At 51.6% G+C, this 20461-nt stretch overlaps 2 protein-coding genes across 17 annotated transcripts in view; both read right to left on the bottom strand.

Moving 5' to 3' along the window:
- PHLDB1 (pleckstrin homology like domain family B member 1) overlaps positions 1 to 10875 on the bottom strand; it is a 49070-nt gene extending 38195 nt beyond the window's left edge. For 15 of the 16 annotated variants that reach the window (XM_055548279.1, XM_055548281.1, XM_055548282.1 and 12 more), the window contains exons 1-4: positions 10637 to 10875; positions 4915 to 4995; positions 4137 to 4260; positions 3045 to 3215 (exon numbers count right to left, since the gene is read on the bottom strand). In XM_055548279.1, coding sequence (XP_055404254.1) covers positions 3045 to 3215; positions 4137 to 4260; positions 4915 to 4974 — 355 coding nt within the window. In that variant the 5' untranslated portion in view covers positions 4975 to 4995; positions 10637 to 10875. Of the gene's footprint in view, positions 1 to 3044; positions 3216 to 4136; positions 4261 to 4914; positions 4996 to 6242; positions 6357 to 10636 lie in introns of all 16 variants that reach the window. The other variant, XM_055548280.1, reaches the window with a different exon arrangement.
- Positions 10876 to 15281: 4406 nt separating this feature from the next.
- The window catches only part of ARCN1 (archain 1), a 30683-nt gene continuing 25503 nt past the window's right edge, over positions 15282 to 20461 (bottom strand). The window contains exons 9-10 of the mRNA XM_055548278.1: positions 18871 to 19075; positions 15282 to 17219 (exon numbers count right to left, since the gene is read on the bottom strand). Coding sequence (XP_055404253.1) covers positions 17130 to 17219; positions 18871 to 19075 — 295 coding nt within the window. The 3' untranslated portion in view covers positions 15282 to 17129. The remainder of the gene's footprint in view (positions 17220 to 18870; positions 19076 to 20461) is intronic.

Here is a 20461-nt window from a genome sequence, read left to right as displayed (position 1 = left end):
GCTTTTGCTTTTTCTCTCCCTCCTTTGAGCTTTATTAGTCGAGATCTTTATAAGTCTCATCACAGAGGACAGTCTGTGGGAGACTTCCCTCCCATTTCACAGAAGGACTAACTGACAGCTGGGTGGAAGAGGAAGCGGTTCATTGTCCGGGATCCCAGAGGGAGGCAGCTGTATTACTCAGGAATCCTGGCTCCCAGAAGCCCCTACCCACCAGCCAGGGGCCCGGGGAGCAAAGGAGACTCGGAGGAGGCTCAGAGGCAGGGGCTGGCAGCAAATGGCTCCCAGAGGGTAGGGGACCTTCTGTCTAGACAGCCTGGGCCCCGCGCTGCGTGGCTTTCTGGGTCCTTCCCTACTGGGTCCCCTCCCGGATCTTTCATGTGGTCTGGCACTGTGGTCTCAGGGTGGGGCAGCCTTGACCCAGATTGAGATTCCTCCTCATTTCCTTGGTCGTCTTCCCAGCTCCATCCGCCTCTTGCTCTGTAGAGAGAGGGCTGCCTGGGATGTCCCAAGGTACCTGGGGACAAGGCTGGAAGCAGGATCTTCCTGGTTCCCTCCCGTCAGGGCCCCGTGGCTATAGCTTTCACTCAAGTTGGGGATGGCATCTGTTTTCTGCCTGCTTGCCCCCCACCCGTCCCCTGGCCCAGACATATTCCTGCTCGAAGAGCCTGTCACTGCCACCCTGCTCGTTATGACGTGTGCCTCTCCAAGTTGCCTATGGCTGGGCACAGTGCCCAGAATGATGCAGCCAAGGACCGGCCCAGCCAGAGAGGGCTCCTTGTTATTTCTAGGGTAGTCCTCTGGTTTTTCAAGGAGGGGTCCCCTCCTCCACCAAGGCTGGATCAGGGAACAAGGCAGGGAAAATGGTTCTCTTGCACATATGCCCACAGATAGGCCAGTGGTCAGTGGGTTCTCCTATCTTCACGGAGCACACCCGTGGACGGTCTGGTACCACCAGCCCTGAGTTCACCCTGCCCCCCACTTGAACACTCTGATCCATAAACACAGGGAAGGACACAAACACAGAGATACACAAGTCCAGAGTCACAAACACATCCGGAGATACATAAACACACTCCAGTTACACAGTTACAGAGATAGCACTTGCACCCCTGAGCCACCCAGTTTCCAGGGAAACGCACTCCCAAGAATGTCCGGAGTGGGGCCAGGCAGGGCTGGGCTTGGTGCCTTGCCCCAGAGATGAGACAAGGAAACCCTCAGCTCCTGGAGCCCAGAGGAGGGGTAGTGCTGGGGAGAAGAACACCCGTTCCTTTGTGCCTCTGCCTACCCCTCCCCAGGCTGCCAAGCTTCCGAGACAGGCTAGCCTAGACAAGGCGGCTATGGGGTGGGAGGCAGGGAAGGGGAAGGGGGTTTAGGGTCAGAAGAGAGTGGGAGGGTACATACTTGGCAGGGTGGGCTTCTGGCTGGGGAAGAGTTGAGGGTCACTTGGGCCACAGGAAATGCCTGAGAATTCCATCTCAGCCCAGGCCCTCCCTCTTCCCACGGAGCTAAATGCTGCCCTGGAAAGACCGGGCGGGAGAGACCTGCAGAGCATGGTCTCCACCCTGCTCACAACACACAGGGGTAGAGCGTTCTTGCTCAGGAACATGAGGGATTTGGGGGTGGGCTCTTTCTCCAGCCAGAAATTCTCTGAACTCTGCCCCTGCCTCTCCTTGCTGCTCTGCTGTCTCACTCTCATGTACCCAAATCTTGGGGAAGATGCTGTCTTTGAAATGGAAGAGGACAGTCTGCAGCCAGATGGCAGCACGGCCAAAGCCCCAGTTTACTGGGGTGGGGGGGTCCCTCCTTAGCTGGAGTCAGATAAGAGGGAGAGATAACAGGCCCTCTGGAAGAGACGAGGGCCTGTTTGCTGCTGATGATGGAGTCAGCTGTCCCCTCATATCACACACCCAAGGGCAGGTCTTCTGGGTCAGCCGTGAAGGAAGAGACCTCACGGGGTGTGAAGAGCAGGAGAGAGGGAGACAGTGGAGAGAGTGGGATTTCCCCTGCCAAGGAGCTTCTTGCCAGTAAGAGGTGTGAGTGTGCTTAGTGGCTCAGTCATGTCTGACTCTTTGCGACCCTATGGACTGTAGCCCACCAAGCTCCTCCGTCCCTGGGATTTCTCAGGCAAGAACACTAGAGTGGGTTGCCATATCCTTCTCCAGGGGATCTTCCTGACCCAGGGATGGAACCCACGTCTCCGGTGTCTCTTGCATTGGCAGGCAGATATTCTTTACCACTGAGCCATCTGGGAAGCCCAGTAAGAGGTAAGCATCCCCAGAAAACACTGCCAGGACATTGGTCCTCCTACTTAGAGCCAGGCTTAGTCCAAAGAAGCTCCCATCCTTTACGGCTACCCAAGCCCACTTTTCACATCCCCCTAATATGATGCTTCACTGTATACACTGACGCCCAGGGCAAACACACCTGATCTATCAGAGTGCTACCTGGGTCAAGCCCTTCCTTACCTGCCTCATCACCATAGTAACCGGAGGCCCAGTTTTTAGAGCTCCCTTATACCACAAAGAGACCTATTCCTTTGGGAAACGGGGTGGTAAAGACATTCGTGACCCAGACGCTGTTGTCAACAGTGTTTTAACAGGAGTGAGCATGTCCTCGGATTTTTTTGCCCTTGTCCCATCCCCATTGTCCTGATCTTCCAACCTCAACAGCTTTTTAGAACACCTCCCTCTTGGCATCGTGGAACCATGCCATTTTTCCCCTCGCTGCTCCTTCAGCTCTTCTCGCCTAACAACCATTAGCGACCACTGCACAGCTCCCCGTGTCCTCCGAGAGCAGGCAGTGGAACCTCTTCTCTCTCTTCCCACTACGGTGTGAGAGGTAGGGTGGGGCAACCAGAGAAAAGCTGGTCTAAATGCTGGCGGGGGTTTTGAAACGCACCTGATCCAGATGCACCTGAGCACCCCACCCCCAACTTGGCCACTCAGGCAGTTACCATGGCAACCAAAACAGCAGGCTTCCCCTGCACCTGTCACGCACAAGCTTTTAAACAGAGGCCCCCTGGCTTCAGGGCTGGCAGACCTTACCCTGAGTGAGGCGAGTGGGCTGCCGGACCGGGAGCCCATCAATAGTGCAGGCATTGCCGCAGGGGTAGAGGGTGAGGGTGCCCCGCAGGTTCTCGATGTAGCAGTGCTCCGGAGCCAGGCCTGGACCCTGCAGTGAGATGTCCCTGGCTGCAGAGCCAATCACGGTCCTCCCTGAAGACAGGAGGCAACTGTCAGAGTCAGGTCCAGGCTGAGGAGGCAGGGAGAGGCTGGGAGGGCCACGGTGGGACTCAACTGCCATCTCCTACTCTGGGGAGAATCACGGCCCACCCTGTGGGGCCCCTGAGCCTGGTGGAGACAGTGAGGGGTAGAAGCCCATCTCGGCCCCAGAAACAGAAAGGCCCACAGGGCACCGAGGATCCGCAAACTTAGTAGGAGCTTCTTCTGCAGAAGTCCCTCAGTCCCTCCAAGCCCCCCTCCCCAGGACCTTTCTCTCCTTCCTATCCTCCCACACCTTTTCTTCCAGCTCTCCCTCCCCCCTCCTCTCCCTCCCTTCTGCCACCTGCAACCCTTGCCCTCCTCACACCCCCTCTCTCCTGGCCCCTGGAGGGAGAGAGCTCCTGGACTGGTATTTGGAGAATGTGGGGAATGTAGTATCACCCGGGCAACAAGTGCCGCCAGGAGAGGAGACAGGAAGGGCAGAAGCTGCAAGGTGGAGGGGGCTGTGCCAGGGCCTAACTTGGAGGTCTGCCCCATGCCCATCTTGCCCATCTCTCCAGCTCCACCAGCACCTTCTCCTTGGCCAGGCATGGCCCTGGAGCAGAGCCCCCTTTCTTCTTGGCCACACTGGTTGCCAAGAGCCATGAGCTCTACTATTTCAGGGCTCTCCTCCTGATTTCTAAGTTGATCTTTAATCCCCGTCATGGAGCCAGAATTAGTCTGGGGAGGCACAGACAAGGGAAGCAAGCTAGGGGGTGGGAGGTGGGGTGGGGTGGGCATTGTGACATGGCCTCCTATTTGGGAGAGGTGAACACTGCCAGCAGGTAGCAAGAGGGGCCCCCACATGCCTGGATTTCCAAGCAGGAATGTCTGTAAGGATGGAGGGGTGGCAGTTGGGATGCACCCCAGACTCACCTTCCTCCAGTGGCAGAAGGGTGATGGCCGTGCTGAGCCGCCCGCTGCCCAGGCTCACCAGATGGGGTTTGTCCGTCTGCACTTTCAGCCCTTTGCCTGTTTCGATCAGGTCCAAGGGTCCTTTCTGCAGGTGGTGGAGGTAGGGGATGAGCATCATGAGAGAGTCCAGGCTGGCACCTTACCACCCTAGTCCAGTCACACGAGCACTCTCTCCAGCACCTGCCCTCTCTAAAGGGCTCTGTAGGCGTTGAAAGGCTTAGCACAAAATTTTGTGCAGAGCAGTATTCCGTTAAATTGTAATTAGACCCGAATCTAGGCCACTAACTCGTCCCACTGGATTTATCTCAAGTCTTGGTTTAACTGCTCCTTTTATCTATTAGGACAGAAACAAGGAGAAAGTAAGGAGAACTGGGAGGTGCTTGCTAAGAATTGGGGGGGAGGTTGCTATAGAGGGGACCAATCAAGACTTATCCCTGTAGACTTGTCCATGGCAATCCACTTGGCCACGGCTTGCCCCTGTTAAACTTAATTACAAGAGAGGGCAGGGCGGAAACAGATACAGCTCCGAGTCAATCTGTAAACCACTTCCTGACTTTCAAAGGGTATTTTCTGGGTGAACCAATTAACCTAATTCAGCTAAAGACTTAGCTGTGGGGACCTGGGGACGAGCATGGAGGTAGTGTGGCTCTCATTCTTGAGCTGGGACCACAGGGAGGGAGAGGAGCCGACCTGTCTCCACCAGACCACCTTCTTGCCCCATGGCCCTAACCTTTCTCACCTGCACCAGGCCCGGGGTCTTACATCCAGGGCCCACTTGGTTCCTATTGAGAGTGTCCATGTTCCTGGGGCCCCAGAGCTCCTGTGGACACAGCAGAAAACAGGTGAGGCAGGGATGCCGGGGCAGAAAGGCGCAAGGAGTGGGTTCTGCAGCAGTGTTCTCAGGGCAGGGGCAATGGCACCACGGCTCGCAGCAAGCTCCTGCTAAGGAGACCTGGAGGCAGTTCAGGAGTTTGGGGTTCGATGGGGGCCGTGGAGGGGGGAAGGGGTGGTGCCATGTCTTCAGCCACAACACAGGTCAGCGTGGATGCTACCCCACCACACCGGCCCTGACCCCCCACCCCCGAAAAGTCCTACAGGGCCCAGACCGTACGCTGGTCTCTCTTGCCTCTGACAGCCAGGACCCAGGCCTTGGCAGTTGAGGACCCTCGGGCACCTGAAGCCATAAGAAGGTGGGGAAAATCTACCTTAGAGAGGAAAGCTAGCTCAAGGCAGCCCCTCCAGGGACACTGGTAGACAGGGGCGCCCCAAGCAGGTGGCAGGGCTGAGCGGGCGCTCCCTTCCACAGCCTCTCCCCCTTTCTTTCCCCAAGGGTCTCAGAAGGATGTTTTCTTAAAGGAGACAAGAGGGGGAAATGCCACGATTCCTGCCATCTCTGTCTCAATTCCTGAATCCTCTCCTCCCCAGAAAGCATCTTAACCCCCCACACACAATCAGGAAAAATAAAAAATAAAAACCCCCAGTGGTGACTAACACTGAGAATATAGGACTCTTGGGTTCTCAACCTGATTTGGTACCGTAGGGAGCTGAGGTCCTTAGAATCAGAGGTAAAACAGACTCCAGAGCTCCAGAGCCTTCCCCTCTGTGACTCACAGTTTTGGTACCTGATAACTGTGATGAAGGAGCTTTGTGTACTAATATGTGCCTACATGCCCATCCCTTGGCCAGCTTGCTGAGGTGAGAAACTTCCTACTGACTGCTGAAATGTTACTGGGGAAGCTGACAAGAGTGTGACCAAAGGGAGGGAGGGAGACCCAGGAAGGCAAGGTTCCCTTCCACTTTCTCTTCCAGCCATCTTCTAAGAGACTTGGAGAGGAAGTGGGGGCAGGAGCCAGCACTCCAAGGAGTGTCTGACCCTGGCAGTGGGACCCAAAGGCCTTAGCAATAGTGTTACTAATTTTACCCTCCCAGCTTCCACCCTTCCGGACCTGGACTGAATCGTCTCCGTCACCATTTCCACCCAAGCTGGAGGAAGAGAAGCTGGAACAGGGCCTAAGGCCCACCCCCAAGTCTGCCTGGGAAGCGGGAAGGCAAAGGCCGTTAACCTACACCAAGGCTCAAGCCGGCCTGGCACCTCCCCAGGAGATCTGGCCAAGGGGAAGAATTTCCAGGGACAAAGATGGCTGCACGGCTTCTTTCAACTCAGGGAAGTCCTTCAGCTTTCTGAGGGAGAAGAGGCAAGAGAGTGGGTTAGGGATATAAGCGTATACAAAAGAGGGGGTAAGAAAAAACAATGAACAATGGTGAAGGAAAGGCATCACTGGCTAACAGAAAGAGCTTTAGACTGGGATGCAAGAGCCTTAAATTCTAATCTTGACTTTCTTATTTATTAGCTGAGAGACCTTGGGCATGTTATTTAACTTGTGAGTGTCAATCATTCTCTATAAAAGTGGAATAATGATTTATATTTAAAAAGAAGATTGTCTGGATTATTGCTTGCCTGGGGCTAGGTGTGGAATGCGTGAACCAATTAGACCTGTCAGAGGGGCCGTCTAATGAGCTATAAATGGGCAGATTTGGGGGGCATGACAGAAATGTTCTAAAACTTATTTGTGATGATGGTTTGCCCAGATCTGTAAATACACTAAAAATCATTGAATGTACACTTAAGTGAATTTATGGTCTGAACATCATACCTCAATAAAACTATTAGTTTGGTGGTGGTGGTTGTTTTTTAAGATGATTGTCTTAGAGATTCAGAAAGTGAAAGCTGCTCAGTCCTGTTGGACTCTTTGCAACCATGGACTGTATAGTCCATGGAATTCTCCAGGCAAGAATACTGGAGTGGGTGAAGTGACGTGAAATGAAGTCACTCAGTCGTGTCCCACGACTCTTTGCGACCCCACAGACTGTAGCCTACCAGGCTTCTCCGGCCGTAGGATTTTCTAAGCAAGAGTACTGGAGTGGGTTGCCATTTCCTTCTCCAGGGGATCTTCCCGACCCAGGGATGGAACCCAGGTCTCTGGCATCGCATGCGGATTTCTTACCAGCTGAGCCACAAGGAAAGCCCTAGAGATTCAGGTATTATACCAAATGCCACTCTGTGAGGTGTCAAGCACTGTAAATATGCCAGTTACTAGTATGAGCTTCCTGAACTTAAGTCGCTTCACTTTTCTGGGCTTCAGTTTCTTCATCTGTCAAGTTTGTCACCATCACTCTGTGAGGGAGCAGTGAGTGTGTTCACTTATTTACACCAAGGATTTCAAGTGGCGATAAAGCCTGGAAAGGAAAGAGGTTGATGGGGGAAAAGAGTGATTGGAGGAGAGAAGAGAAGGGAATAAGGAGGTGAAAGAACAGGAAGAGATAAGGAGAGAGGTGTAGGGAGAGACGGAGAAGATAAGAAAAGATGTAGAGACAGGGAGGCGCGAGGCTGTGGCTCCAGGTCCGAAACTCAATCCAGGTGGAGTGGAGATACACCAGACCAAGGCATTCCAGCCCGCGGGCGGTGCTCTGACCCAGGGACTGCACAGCGGCCCGGAGAGCCGCCACCGGGGGGCGCCCTCTCTTCCCGCCGCTCCCCCGGCGGGGAGAGCTAAGCGGGCTGCGCCAGGGCGCCCCCCAGCGGCCCCAGTGGCCGACCTGCTTCCGTCCCACCCGGCTGCCCACTGCCCGGGGCTGTAATTATACCCACCGGACTCACCCCTCCGGCCTCCGCCGCAGTCCTGGGAAACCCCGCCCGCCCGCTGCCAAAAAAAGGCCTCTGCGGTGGGTGTCTGGCTGTCTGGGAGGAAGGGCTGGGGAAGCGCCGCTGTCAGCCCCGGCCCTCGATAGCGTTCTCCCACTGCGAGCTGAGACCTCCAAGCGCCTCCTCGGGCGCAAGGTGGCAGAGGCCTGGGTGTCTAGAGAGCCCCGTGTGGGCGAGGCCGGGGCTCCAGCAGGTGACCCCGCGCCGGGCCCTGCGGCCTCCCGGCCCAGCGCGAACGCCCGGGCATCCAGGCCACCGGGGATCCCCTGCCCTACTTGGACCCCAGCTCTCTGCCCGCGTGGGGCTCCCAGAGTCACCGCTTTGGGGGACTCGGTCGGTCCCTTAACGAGGGGCGCGGGAGGCCCTGGCGAGCGACTGTAAAGGTCCAGAACCAACAGGGATTGGAGGAAGTCCAGCCTCCAAATCGGGCCCCAGAAGAAAGGCCGGAGGCCGGCCCAGGAGGAGAGCGGTCCCCTGTGGCCCGGGCGTCGCACGGCCCAGGAGCGAGGCCGGGTTGGGATCCTTTCGGCCCGCGTCTGCCCTCGAGAAGGGCCGCTGGCAGAGGAAGGGGCCGGGAAGGGAAGGAACCTGAGGCCGGGAGCCCAGCGGGAGGGGCGCCGGAGCCGGGCAGGGGCCGGGGAGGACGTAGGGGAAAGGACGCAGAGAACTTGACTGTTAGTCGCTCAGTCGTGTCCGATTCTAAGATCCCACGGACTGTAGCCCGCCAGGCTCCTCTGTCTACAGGACTTTCCAGGCAAGAATACTGGAGTGGATTTCCATTTCTTCCGCCAGGGGATCTTCCCGACCCGGGATCGAACCCACGTCTCTTACATCTCTTGCACTGGCAGGCAGGTTCGTTACCACTAGCGCCACCTGGGAAGCCGTCAGAGAACTTTAGGAGATGGAAAATCGAGGGTCTGCGGAGGGGTGGGACCAGAGGGAAGATTAAGGGTTTGGAGAGAAAAATAAAAGAGGGAGACTGAAGAGGGAGGGAAAAGGAGGGCTGCGGAGAGAAGACTTAGGGCAGAGGATGGGGAGGAGGGGAAGAAGGTGGGAAACAGGATGGAGTCCAGGGGACGCAGGGGAGGCGGAGGAGGGGAGGAGAGACAGGGACCGAGGAGAACGACTGGGGGACGAAGGAGATGGGGGAGACTGGGAACAGACGAGTGCTCAAGGTAAGGGGGTGACGGTCCGGGGGAGCAGTCGAAGGTACCCAGGGTCTTGGAGGAAGAGACCGGCGTAGGGACGGGAGGTGAGGCTCTGGAGTGAAAGAGGGGTCCAGAGGGCTGGCCTGGGGACCCAGCTGTGGACAGAGACTGTAGGCGGGCAGCCGGGGCTGGAGCAAGCGGTGGAACGAGGCGCGAGTGTAGTTTGGGGCTGTGATTTTATTTGTGTGCGGAGTGGAGGTGGGGTGCCTCCGCACGGAGGGCTCCCTGCTGCCCCTCGCCGCCCTCCGCCAGGTGGGACAAGGCCGCAGTGTTGGGCCGCCCCGCCCGCCGCTGACGCCGGACAAGCGGCCTTTCTTTGGCCGTGCCGGGAGAAGGAGCCGCTTGTTTGCGCGGTCCGGGAAAGGCGCGGCCCCCAGACACCGCCGGCTCCCCGCGGGCGGCTGCGGGAGGGGGCCGCGCGCGTAGCATTCGTGTGTGCGGGCTGAGTGTGTGATGGGCGTGAGCGGCAGGTGGGTGTGTGAATCCCGGGTTGCGTGTGCGCGGGGGCCGCAGATGTGGATGTGGGCTTCCTGCGAGAGCGGCGGGTGCTTGGCGTGCGTGCGGAGTGGGTAGAGGTCTAGGTGTGTGTTGGACCCCACACGTGTCACGGCGGAGAGACGGGCGTGTCCGCGTGGAGTGCGCGGTGGGAAGGGTGCACGGGTGATGCCGGGTGGGGCGCCGAGTGTGTGTGCGCGTGGGTTGCCTGACGTGGTGGGGGAGGTTGTGTTTGTGTGTAACCGGCCCGATGAGTCAGTCCCCGGAGCCTCCCGGACGGCTGAGCTAACGGACCCAGAATGCAGCTCCGCCCCGGCGCCCTGGGTCCCCCGCCGGGCCGCTGCGTCTCCCCGCCCAGCCTCCGCTCGCGCGCGCCTCGGCGGAAGCGTCCGTGGAAGCCTCGGCAACCCCGCGGCCCCTCCCAGTCCCCCACCGCCCCCGCCCTCGAGCTTCCCCTTCCCCGAGGAGCCCGGATGACCTGGCTCAGCCCGGGTACGGGGGAACTCCGCAAGGGATTCGAATCTGGACTATGCGGGCGTGGCAAGGGCCGGAGACTCACGGCTCCCACGGTCCCCCCTCCAGCCTCCTGGACCGCTAAAGACGCGGGGCCCTGGCAGGGCCCAAGAGGCCCCAGATGTGCCACCCATCCCCTGAACACACCCAGTGGTCCCTTCAGGACAGCACTGCCTCCAAGCCCGACTCCGCATCCCTTTCCTGTCCCATCAAAGCGGCCCAGCCTGGGACGGGAGCTGAGATGCCCCCAGGGTACCCCGCTGTCCTGGCGCAGGACTCTCAGTCCTTCTGTCGGCGGGAGAAGGGAGGTGTGCGGAGCAGGCGGACAAGACCCCACGAGTGTCGCCCAGTCGCCCGCAAGAAAGTCCTGGGACAAGGATCCGCGTTCCCCCCGGGGCGGCGGGCGGCGGTGGGGGGGCGGAGCGCAAGGGCCCCCTCTGGTGGCGGCGCCGGCAGCGGCTCGGGAGGGCAGGAGCAAGCCGCTCCCGGGAGAGCAGCGGAGCCCGCTCAGCACAAAGCCCCGGGTGTCCCTACACACTCACCTGCGGCGCCCCTCTTCCCCGACCGGGTTCTTCCGGGATCTTCCAGCCCAGAGCTGGTCTGAGGGCTCTCGCCAGGTCCCCGGGACTTCCTCTTATCCCGTCCCAGCCGCGCAGCGAGCGGGACCCGCAGGCGTAGCGGGAGGGAGCGCCCTCACCTCGAGGGGAGAGGGGCACACCGGGTCTTTTGCCCAGCTCGGCAACCGCGGCCCCAGGCTCCGAAAGACACTCTTGCTTTTCCCTGGAAGCCCGCTGAGTAGGAGGAGAGCAAGTGGGTCCCGCCTTCCTACCCCCCCCCCCGCTAGTCCCCGCCCCCGTCCCCGTCCCCCCGTCCTGTCCTCTGGCCAGCCAGAGGAGACGCCCTTGTGGGACTGGAGCCCAAGGTCCCCCCACCCAGCCTTTCCCATAGCAGCACCTCCCCCCACGCCTGCACAGCGCGCGCTTTGTTCATCTCTGCAGCTGGGCTCTCCACCACCACCACCGAGAGCGCACCCCTGGCCCCACTCGCCCTCTCCTTCGGACTCTCCTGGACCACCCTCCACCCCTAGACCTTAAGGCTCTTCTGAGGGTGTTTTCCCGTTTCTCTCTAGTCCGCCCCCTACTCTTTTTTTTCACTTTAGATGCCTGAATCCTCCATCAGCTCCCAGTGAACTTCATGGTCGCAGCCATACATGTTCTTAACATCTCCGAATATCTACTGAAGGTATCCAGGTCTGTCTACCCTCTGTCGCCCCTTCTCCTCATCCTACTCCAAGCCCCTACGTCAGGACGAGCTGTAAATGGGGTTAATAACCGTCCAGATAGGGCATCACAGATATTTCTAAAGATACATATAAAAAAGGCATGGTAAAATGCCACGCAAACTGTAAAGCATAGAAAAACCGAATGGAATTATCACCTTGCCCCCGTGTCACTCCACCCCCACCACAACGCGCGGGATTACAGTTGGGAGGCAAACTGGTGCTCAAACTGGTTGAGCACAGCATCCTGTAGCAGTTTGGGTCTCTGTAGGAGTAAGGGTTTAATAAGGAAGAAGTGGGTGGGGAGGACCTGAAAACCTTAGAGAAGCCTGGAAACTGAGCCTGGGAGAAAGTCATTCTCCTTTTCAACCACCACCCGAAATCCAAGCTGACAGCCGATCCTTACCTTGTAAAGCCAGCTCTTGCCCCAGGAGACTGATGGGGGAGTTCCTAGGGATCTGAACTCAGCTAGACTGGACCTTTGAAACCTGCAATGGAGGGATCCCTGAGACTGTTCCTCCCTGAAGGATAGGAAGCAGAAAGCCCCCAAGGCTGTGACATTCCAGTGAGCAGGGGACAGCAGAAAATAATTTGTCCTCTTTGGGTGGACAAATCTTTTTCTGATTCAGTGCTTTTACTGTGCACCCTCCCTGTTTAACCCAGGAACAGCAGGAGGCTGAACTGCAGGAACCTTGGTCACTCATTGACAGGGCCAGCACTAGCAGGGGGACCCTCCCCACACCCAGCTGGAGGCTGGAACCAACGGGACTAGAAGCAGGAGGGGGTGGATGGCTCTTTGCAGCTACCTGCTGTAGCTAACAGAGGTCAAACTATCATTCTTCAGCATGCGCCATGGGTATCAGGAAGCCCCAGGATCTGTCTGGGGGTAGGGGAGCAGTGTTGAGAGTAGAAGCCTCTTATTCTTTCTTCATATCATTTGAGGATCATAAAAGTATTTTAACTCTGAACACCTTTCATGAAGCAGATCACAACAGTAATTTTCAGGCTATTCTGTTAAATAAAAAGAAAAGGAAACAACCCCCAAACTTGTATCTTATGTGCCAAGACCCAGCATTTGAGGGAAGAGGCTCAGATTGGGGTGCCTCACAGACTTTTCATTTAACTGTGCTTCACAAATCCAACTCTTCCTTACTGTCTTGGTCAGGAATTTTGGGGAATAATCAAGCCTGTCACGGATGCTAAAGCAGGGGGTTGAAATATCACCCAACTGCTGTCCTCCCAGCCCAGCAGTCTGCTGAGCCCATGACAAAGGCTCTGTGCAGTGTCCTTGCTCCCGCTGTGTCGGGGCCCTGTGTTCCCACAGTTAGAGCACTCAGGGGACTTCAGACCTACCATCACCACCCTCCACCCCCACCCCGCTCCACATCTGGAGCCCATCAAAAAGACTTAGTGCTCTCGCACAGTTACGCAAGAGGTCGAGCAGCTGGAAGCTCAGAAAGGGGGAGGAAGAGAGAAGAAAGCAGAAAACAGCTTTCCAAGCATGCTTCAGACTTTCCGAGGTGGAAGCAGGGGGAGAGGGCAAAGGCTGGGTGTGGAAGGAAGAGTGGATTTTTGAAGGCCTTCTGCACTTGGTTATGAATGCCAGGAGTGGATTTCCACACCCACCCTGTCCTAGCCACAGCACATTTCCCAGCTGTCCCTCCTCTCAAATTGTACTCCCTCCAGCCTCAGAAAGAGGTGATTATTGCTCATTACAGCAAGCAATCCCTGTAGATACACACCCTACCCCAGGAAGCTATCCCTTCTGGCGTCTTTGGATCCTGAACTCAGGCATCATTAGTGTAGGTGTGGTGGCACCAATGGTGCCAAGTAACTAACTCCTCACTGCATCCAACCTGGGGAGAAACTTCAAACCTTTCTTCAGTAGCTGAAAAGAAAGCTCTCTTCTCAGCCTGTTTTTGAAATTATGCAATCCACACTTCTATTCACAGCTAAGATACTTCCAAGCTGAGTGGAAATTTTGTGTAGGATGGAAGACTGGACTTGTCTACCTTCCGTGGCTCTGAACCTTCGTATGAGCAGATACGAACAAGGATTCATTCTGGCAAAAAATGGGAAACAAGACCTATTTCCATTTCTCTCAGGGCTTTGAATTTGTAACACTTCTTTCCCAAACAGCACATCAACCTGATCACAGAATTACACCTATGGGAAGTTCCCATAACCCCTGCCCTATGAACAGCAAGGCAAAAAACTTTCCTTTCTGGCCTGTGCAGGTAGGGGATAGGGGAGTGGCCTAAGCTTTTAAACTGCCTGGTTGCTTGACCTCGTGTGTTTAGCGGGGACAACAGCTCGGTTTGGAAAAGTAGTCTAAACTTCCTAAAGACTTGTCTCCTCATCAATCACTAACTCCCTAGGGTGAGAGGTGAAACTGCCTCTTGTAGAGATGTCTGCTCTTGGGTTGGGAGCAGTACACAGCAGCCAACCTACTTGTGGATCTTCTAGGCGTTTCAGAGCAGCTCTACAGCTGCAGGTGTATTTACCAAAGGGGGCAAAAGAGGGAATGGCAAGAAAGGATGGTTGCAATGAGAGTTGTGCATAATACAGGGGAGTCAATTCTGCATTTTTGCTTCCTTAATTCCTTTAAAACCTACCAGACTAAAGCCCTCACCCTTAGAGACCCGCACTGAGTATCCCCGGTTGCAGTTGATGTGTGTCTGCTTTAGCAAGAAAGCTACACTTTTAAGGAGGTACAGCTGTTGCTTCCAGTTCAATTTCAATCTTCTTGAGGATGGGGACTTTCTATTTTCCTCTCTTCCTCCAATGAGCCCTGCAGATATAAACTTTTTTTTTGGATCTTAGCTCACCAACCAGGGCTCGAACCTGCAGCCCCTGCAGTGGAAGGGCAGAGTCTTAACCACCGGACTGCCAAAAAAGTCTCATATAACTTTTTAAAAAGCTATTCTGTATAGACTCTGGAAATCTCTGAGAGGCTACCTAGTGTGTACGATGTTAACTGAGGGCGATGTTTCCTGCAGCGATGCATGGGCTGATTGATTTGGGGTTTGATACTGAGTATAGACCAATGACAAACCTTTTCTTAAAAGGAACTCAATTCCCTCCCTACCTCTTCTATGTGGAATTAATTAACTCAGAGCAGGAACCACAAACCTCCTACATCAAACAGAACACTCAGTCAGATCTAATTATTTTGTGAGTCTCCCTCACAAGCAGAAAACAAAAAGTCCAGTCGACACCATGGAGGTATCAGCTGCCAGAGGGTGTGGTGTGGGTTTGGTGTGCTTCATTTCACTGGATTAACGTTACAGCCTCAGGGAGCCAAGCTACACTTTAGCAACATTAGACAAGATATTTGCTAGTTCTCTTAAGGAAAAAAATTCAAAATCTTCCCTCTCACCATTAAAGTAAAAACTTATTCATTCCAGAAACTTATTATTCATCAGAGATTTGCCTTCCAATTTGGTGACATTCTATAGTTTTTAAATTTAAATAGAGAGTAAGGAAGCAGCCTGTTCTGAGGCATTTCCCAAGGCATTCATCACTCATGCCTGCATCACTTACTTACCACTGTTTGTCTAATAGGGAAGAGAATGCACCAAAATATCACCATCTATGGTTACTCCTTCAAGATGAAGCTTCATTTTTCTGATTCTACAACTGCCCCTGACAAAATGAGGATCAAAAGCCCGTAGTGTCATCAAATTCAAAAGCTACTGTCAGGAGTACATGTGTATGTGCTCTCAAATGTAGAAGAATACACAAGGAGGTACAATACTTGTTATAGGGAGAAAAGGTAATGAACACTCTTAGAGATTATTTCCTCTTAAAAGAAACATATCATTAATTTTTAATCTCAGATCCCATTACATCATTCTGAATCAGCAAGAAGACACCAAAGTATGAGAGGGTCAACAGTCTAAAAAACATTCATTTTATAATACTTTATTTGATTAAAGAATCTGTCTTCTTTGTGTACACTGGAATGTTATATTCCCTATGTATTTTACAGGGTTACAAAATGTCTCTCATTTTAAATATTACCCCAAAAGTAATTTCAGAAAAAAAAGTTTTTGTGAAACTAAATCTCACTTTTAAAAAATCATATGGACAAGCAACTCTCCAACAAAACTGAATTAATAAGATTCCTTGTCTACATAACTACATGACAGATTTCTTGTCCCAGTCCCCTTCCTCAAAAAACCTTATGTGGAAACCAAGCTAGAGATAAGGATTCTTCCCTGATGCGATTAAGGGGAAGGGAAAGGCCAGAAATTTCTTTGGCAAACAATTCCATCCATGGCCATTTGTGTGTGGCTGCTTTGCTTGAAGTACAGGACACTCTTTGCAGGGAAGGCCAAATGTTGTTCAGAGTGGGAGTAGTACTCTCCAACCAGCTAAAAGTGCAGGAGGTCGTCTCCTGTCATCTGTCTCTTCCTCCGCCTGTGGCTGCAGCCTGGCAACAACTCTACCAATCCCCAGTGCAAATTAAAAGCCAACGCTAGGCTGGCTGATGCAGTCTTCTCCACTGAAGAAATAACGGATGAGGGGGGCGCTGAGAAACAACCACTACACGATGACACTCAACAGAAAAGACGTAGGGGAGAAAGAGGAAGGGTTTCAGAGATGGGAAGGATAGGCTGCTGGAAAAAATGTTGAGGCAGCTAGAAAGGAGTATTATCAGCAATTCCTATATAGCAATATAATCAGCTGCATCTTGAGAGGCTAAAGACCTGGTGGTGAGACTGGAGTCTCCTTGACAGTTTAGGGCCCACGGGATTGGCACAAAGACTCTCTGAGGGTTCAGCCTCCAAAATCATAACCTTATTTCAGATGGAAAGGAAAAAACTGATGACATTTAGAGAACATTCAGGAAGAGGGAGGTGGTCAATCTCAGGAATGTGAATGGATTACAAAGACCATGAGCTATCATGTAGTAGCTGAAGTACCCAAAATGTGGAGAATGGAAGGCTGGGTGGCACCAGCAGTAAACATGATTACCTGTGGGTGTGAAATCCCTAACTGGACATGACCCTTCTCCTCCCGGACACCTTGAAGCTGGGGGGGCTATGCCATCTGAAAGCTGCTTCTCAGCTGTCTTTACACAATAGGATTCACAGTAGTGTTCTAAAGCAGAGCAACAAGCCTGAAAGGAAAACAGCTTGGCAAAGGAATGGAGGGATGAATAGATATAGGAAAACGACATAAGACAACCTTATCTTTTAATGTGTAGACCTCATACTTCTCAAGCAGTTTACTTGTATAGTCCACAAATCAAGGCTGGATTAGATCAACCTGTTATGGGAGTGCCAAATACAATGCCTATTTGCAGATGATCCCAGGGCTTGATTGGATATACAAAAGAAAAAAACTGAAGGTAAAGAAGTGTGAAAGATTAAAATCTTCCACAGAGAATACTTTTTAAAAACAAAGTATGAAATATAATATATTTAAGGATTCAAATAAAAGAACAACTTAGGCAAAGGGAGAGAATGTTTAACTGGGGGCATTCTCTGGAGAGCTTGCTTTCCAGCTGGCCACTAAATCTGCCAAAGAAATCAGCAGCCTTTCCCTTTATGGTGTGTCATTGGTTTGCCAAAGAACGTCTCTGTGACACTGAAACACTGAGGGTGAGTTGAGGGTCCTTGCGCTCAGAGAATCGTGCACTGTGTTTGAAAAAAAAGGGTCTCCAATGGCTTGTGGGTAAAAAACTCTTCAGCCACTGTTGGCTTCTTCTTTATTTGAAAATTTTCCTTTTCGGTTCCTTCTTCTTGGTACTACAGAATTTCATACTTATCCACTAGGAAAGTGGTCTCTGTGGAAAACCTTACAGGGCTGTTTCCATCTACCTGGGTCACTTTGGTAACCTAGGAAAACAAACAAGGAGTAAGGTAAAGCAGAACAGCGGGTCTTCAAGGTGCTGGCTAAATTCTCAGTACAGAACAGACCAAATTCACCAAAGCAGTATTAAAAGTTTAACTCAGAAATACTAAAAAAGTTCAATTCACAACTGTAGCTCACAGCATCACTCTTCCCCATCAACATGATTAATCTGTTCTTTGACAGAAAAGACAACTCTTGGGATGACACGTAGAATGGTATTAAGTAAAAGGTCCAGAGTAAGCGGCCACTGCCCAGGCCCTGCCCTATAAAACCCATTAGGTCACAGACATTCTATAAGGATGACCAATTAACATTTTGACCCAAAAGGCAGTATTCTAACAACTCAACATTACTTGTTAAAAGTTCTCTCAAAGTCTCTCTAAGCTACTCTATCATACTTATTTTCCAGATATGGCTGGGTTGTTCTAATGAGATTTCTTTTTATTAATAATAATAAACATCCAGTTTAATGAATTACCTGTAACAATGGTGCCTGTAATGGCACCAACATAAAACTTGAACCACTGACTCACATTTTCTAATGAAATTCTGATAGAGCAATTTATACTCTCCTGTTCTTCAAATGGTCCCTAACAGGAAAATGTCTCGAGTTCAACAATGTGCTCCAATACTGATGGGGCTGAGCCAATAACTGAGTGGGGGCAGGGGAGAGAGAAAACTGAGAGAGGAAATTATAACTTTCCAAGCACTTAAAAGGAGAGACAGAGACCATCCGGAAAGGTAAGAGTGCAAATCAACAAGTCAGAGGGGAAGATGACAATATAAACTCAGTGCTTGTAATGCAATTTCAAAAACTAGAAAAACAAGGAGTTAAAAATAATGACCTAAACAGTCTACAGGGAATTTCCTGGCAGTCCTGTGGTTAGGATTTGGCACTTTCACTGCCATGGGCCTGGGTTCAATCCCTGGTTGAGAAACTAAGATCCTGCAAGCCATGTGGTGCAGCCTAAACAAATAAATAAGGAAGTTCACAAATTTCCACTGTTTTGTCTACCTAAAGGACAAAGTTTACAGCAGAAATGGCTTATAAATCCATATTAATGATGGGAAGCAGTCTTTGGGTTCAAATCAAGTGACAATACTACAAAAGGGATTACTAAGTCATGTGCTAAATGCTTTGGTAAACGGATTCTAAGATACATGAGATTATTGAACACACCGGCAACTAAGAGATATGATTCCTGCACAACCCATAACACTTTTATATATAATCACATTCAATTTCTTTATCTGATCTAGAGAAAAAAACTGAAATAAAACAAGTGAAGAATTTGACCAAGACTGTGGCTCAGCATTAAAGAATCTGCCTGTAATGCAGGAGACTAGGGTTTGATCCCTGGGTCACGAAGATCCCGTGGAGGGCACAGCAACCCACGCCAGTATTCTTGCCTGGAGAATCCCATGGACAGAAGAGCCTGGTGGGCTACAGTCCAAAGGGCTGCAAAGAGTCGAGCATGACTGAAGCAACTGAGCATGCACGCAATACAATGAGACAGCAATGGAATCCATGGAGGACATCGTTTTTTCTGATTTTCTGCTCTATGAAGTCATGTTGCCTATTAAACATCTGTTCTACCACCTTCCCCGTGTAAGATTTCTATTAAAAGGGAATACCTGTATGTTACAGTAATTTTTTTTGGAGATGAAGGAGACTTGAACAGGGAAGAAGTCATTGGGCTGCCCAGCAATGCTGAACTCAAGGCTGCCACTCTTATTTTTGGCATCAATCACTGGCAGGCACCACTCCAAGGTATTTCGTCGACTGTCATGTCGATACTCGCCATCAATCTCACCAATCACTGGAGCGCCAACACCAGATCTGCCACAAGAAACACCCGTGTCAAGTCAGCTGTCCAGAGTTAGAAAAACTCTGCCAAGGAAAACCAGCCCCAAATTTGATTATGCTTCTCAAATTCTTCCTACTTTTATACAGTCCTAGAAAAAATTAGACTCCTTAATAACCTCAAGGACCCTTACACTGGTTAAGGGTTTCAGTCATCCCTTCTGTAGGTACAGATATATACAACCGTAAGTAACTGGCACACAGTCATGAGCTGTTCCAACTTATGGACTAGATCTGGAGCTGGCAGGGGACTGAGACTGACAAATGTGTGAAGTGGGATATATTTCAAAAAATCCTGCACTGATGGTTTGCTGCACTGTCAAGAAGGAATTTTAACACAGTGTTGTTCTCTTTATAGATGCCAATGAGGGGAAAAACAGGTTGATAGTAACAGTGGGGGAGAACTTAAAATGCCTATGGTTATTTAGAATGGAAATGAATTTGGACCTTTGAGAATGTTTTCAAAAGATTTCAGAATGTTTCAAACTTACTGTAGTTGATGCCAGTGGGTTTATTTGATTTACAATCCAGGAAATGAACTTTTATTTGGTAAGTGAAAGAACAACTGCCCCTGGGCAAAACGTTAGCATGATGGGAAAGAGAGATACACAGTTGTCCTAAATCTGCAGGAGAACCAGGGCTAGTTAGGATGTATTTCACACCCCCACACATGGCTGACAGGCAGTGTCACCTACTCCTACACATTCTAAATTTACCACCTTTTAATTCACCAGTGACATCCAATGTTTGCACTAGGGGCTCCATAAATAAGGGAGACCAGAAAAACTTTGATAAAGAGTGAGATAACACAATTAACTCTTTTATGGTCCCAGGTGTATATATGTTTCTTCCCTTTGCCCTTGTTCCCATTCTGGTTCTGAGCTCTAATTTGATCAGTTCTAGACAAAAGGGTAAAGTGCTGTCCAAGGGTCTCTTCTGGAGACTGTTGCAAAATTGAACTAAGACACAGGAAACCACCATAACCACAATTATAGGGTAGATGGAGAGGCCCAAAACTTGTGGCATCCTAAAAATAGTCTTGCAAAATAAATCTTGACAAAATAAAACCCACACCTGTCACCAACGCCCAAGTCTCAGGACGGTTCAAGGCAGACATCTACTGTTCTGAAATAACAAGCAAGCTGTGAAGAATTAAGATGATTAGCCCATTAAAGGGGACACTGGTAATAACTCATGTTTTAAAAAATGGAAATAAGAATGACTAAAACCAGACCTGGCCATGTCAAGACCTGAATCAAACTACAAATTAATTTAATTTTAATTCAAATTAATTTAAAATTAATTTGAATAAACCTGCATATTAAATTAGAACCATTTTCTCTATAATAATAACTGAGCAAT

The sequence above is a fragment of the Bubalus kerabau genome, chromosome 15 (assembly GCF_029407905.1).
Source record: "Bubalus kerabau isolate K-KA32 ecotype Philippines breed swamp buffalo chromosome 15, PCC_UOA_SB_1v2, whole genome shotgun sequence".
NCBI lineage: Eukaryota > Metazoa > Chordata > Mammalia > Artiodactyla > Bovidae > Bubalus > Bubalus kerabau.
The sequence above is the reverse complement of the archived record's forward strand: the minus strand, read 5'-3'. Positions and strand labels throughout refer to the sequence as shown.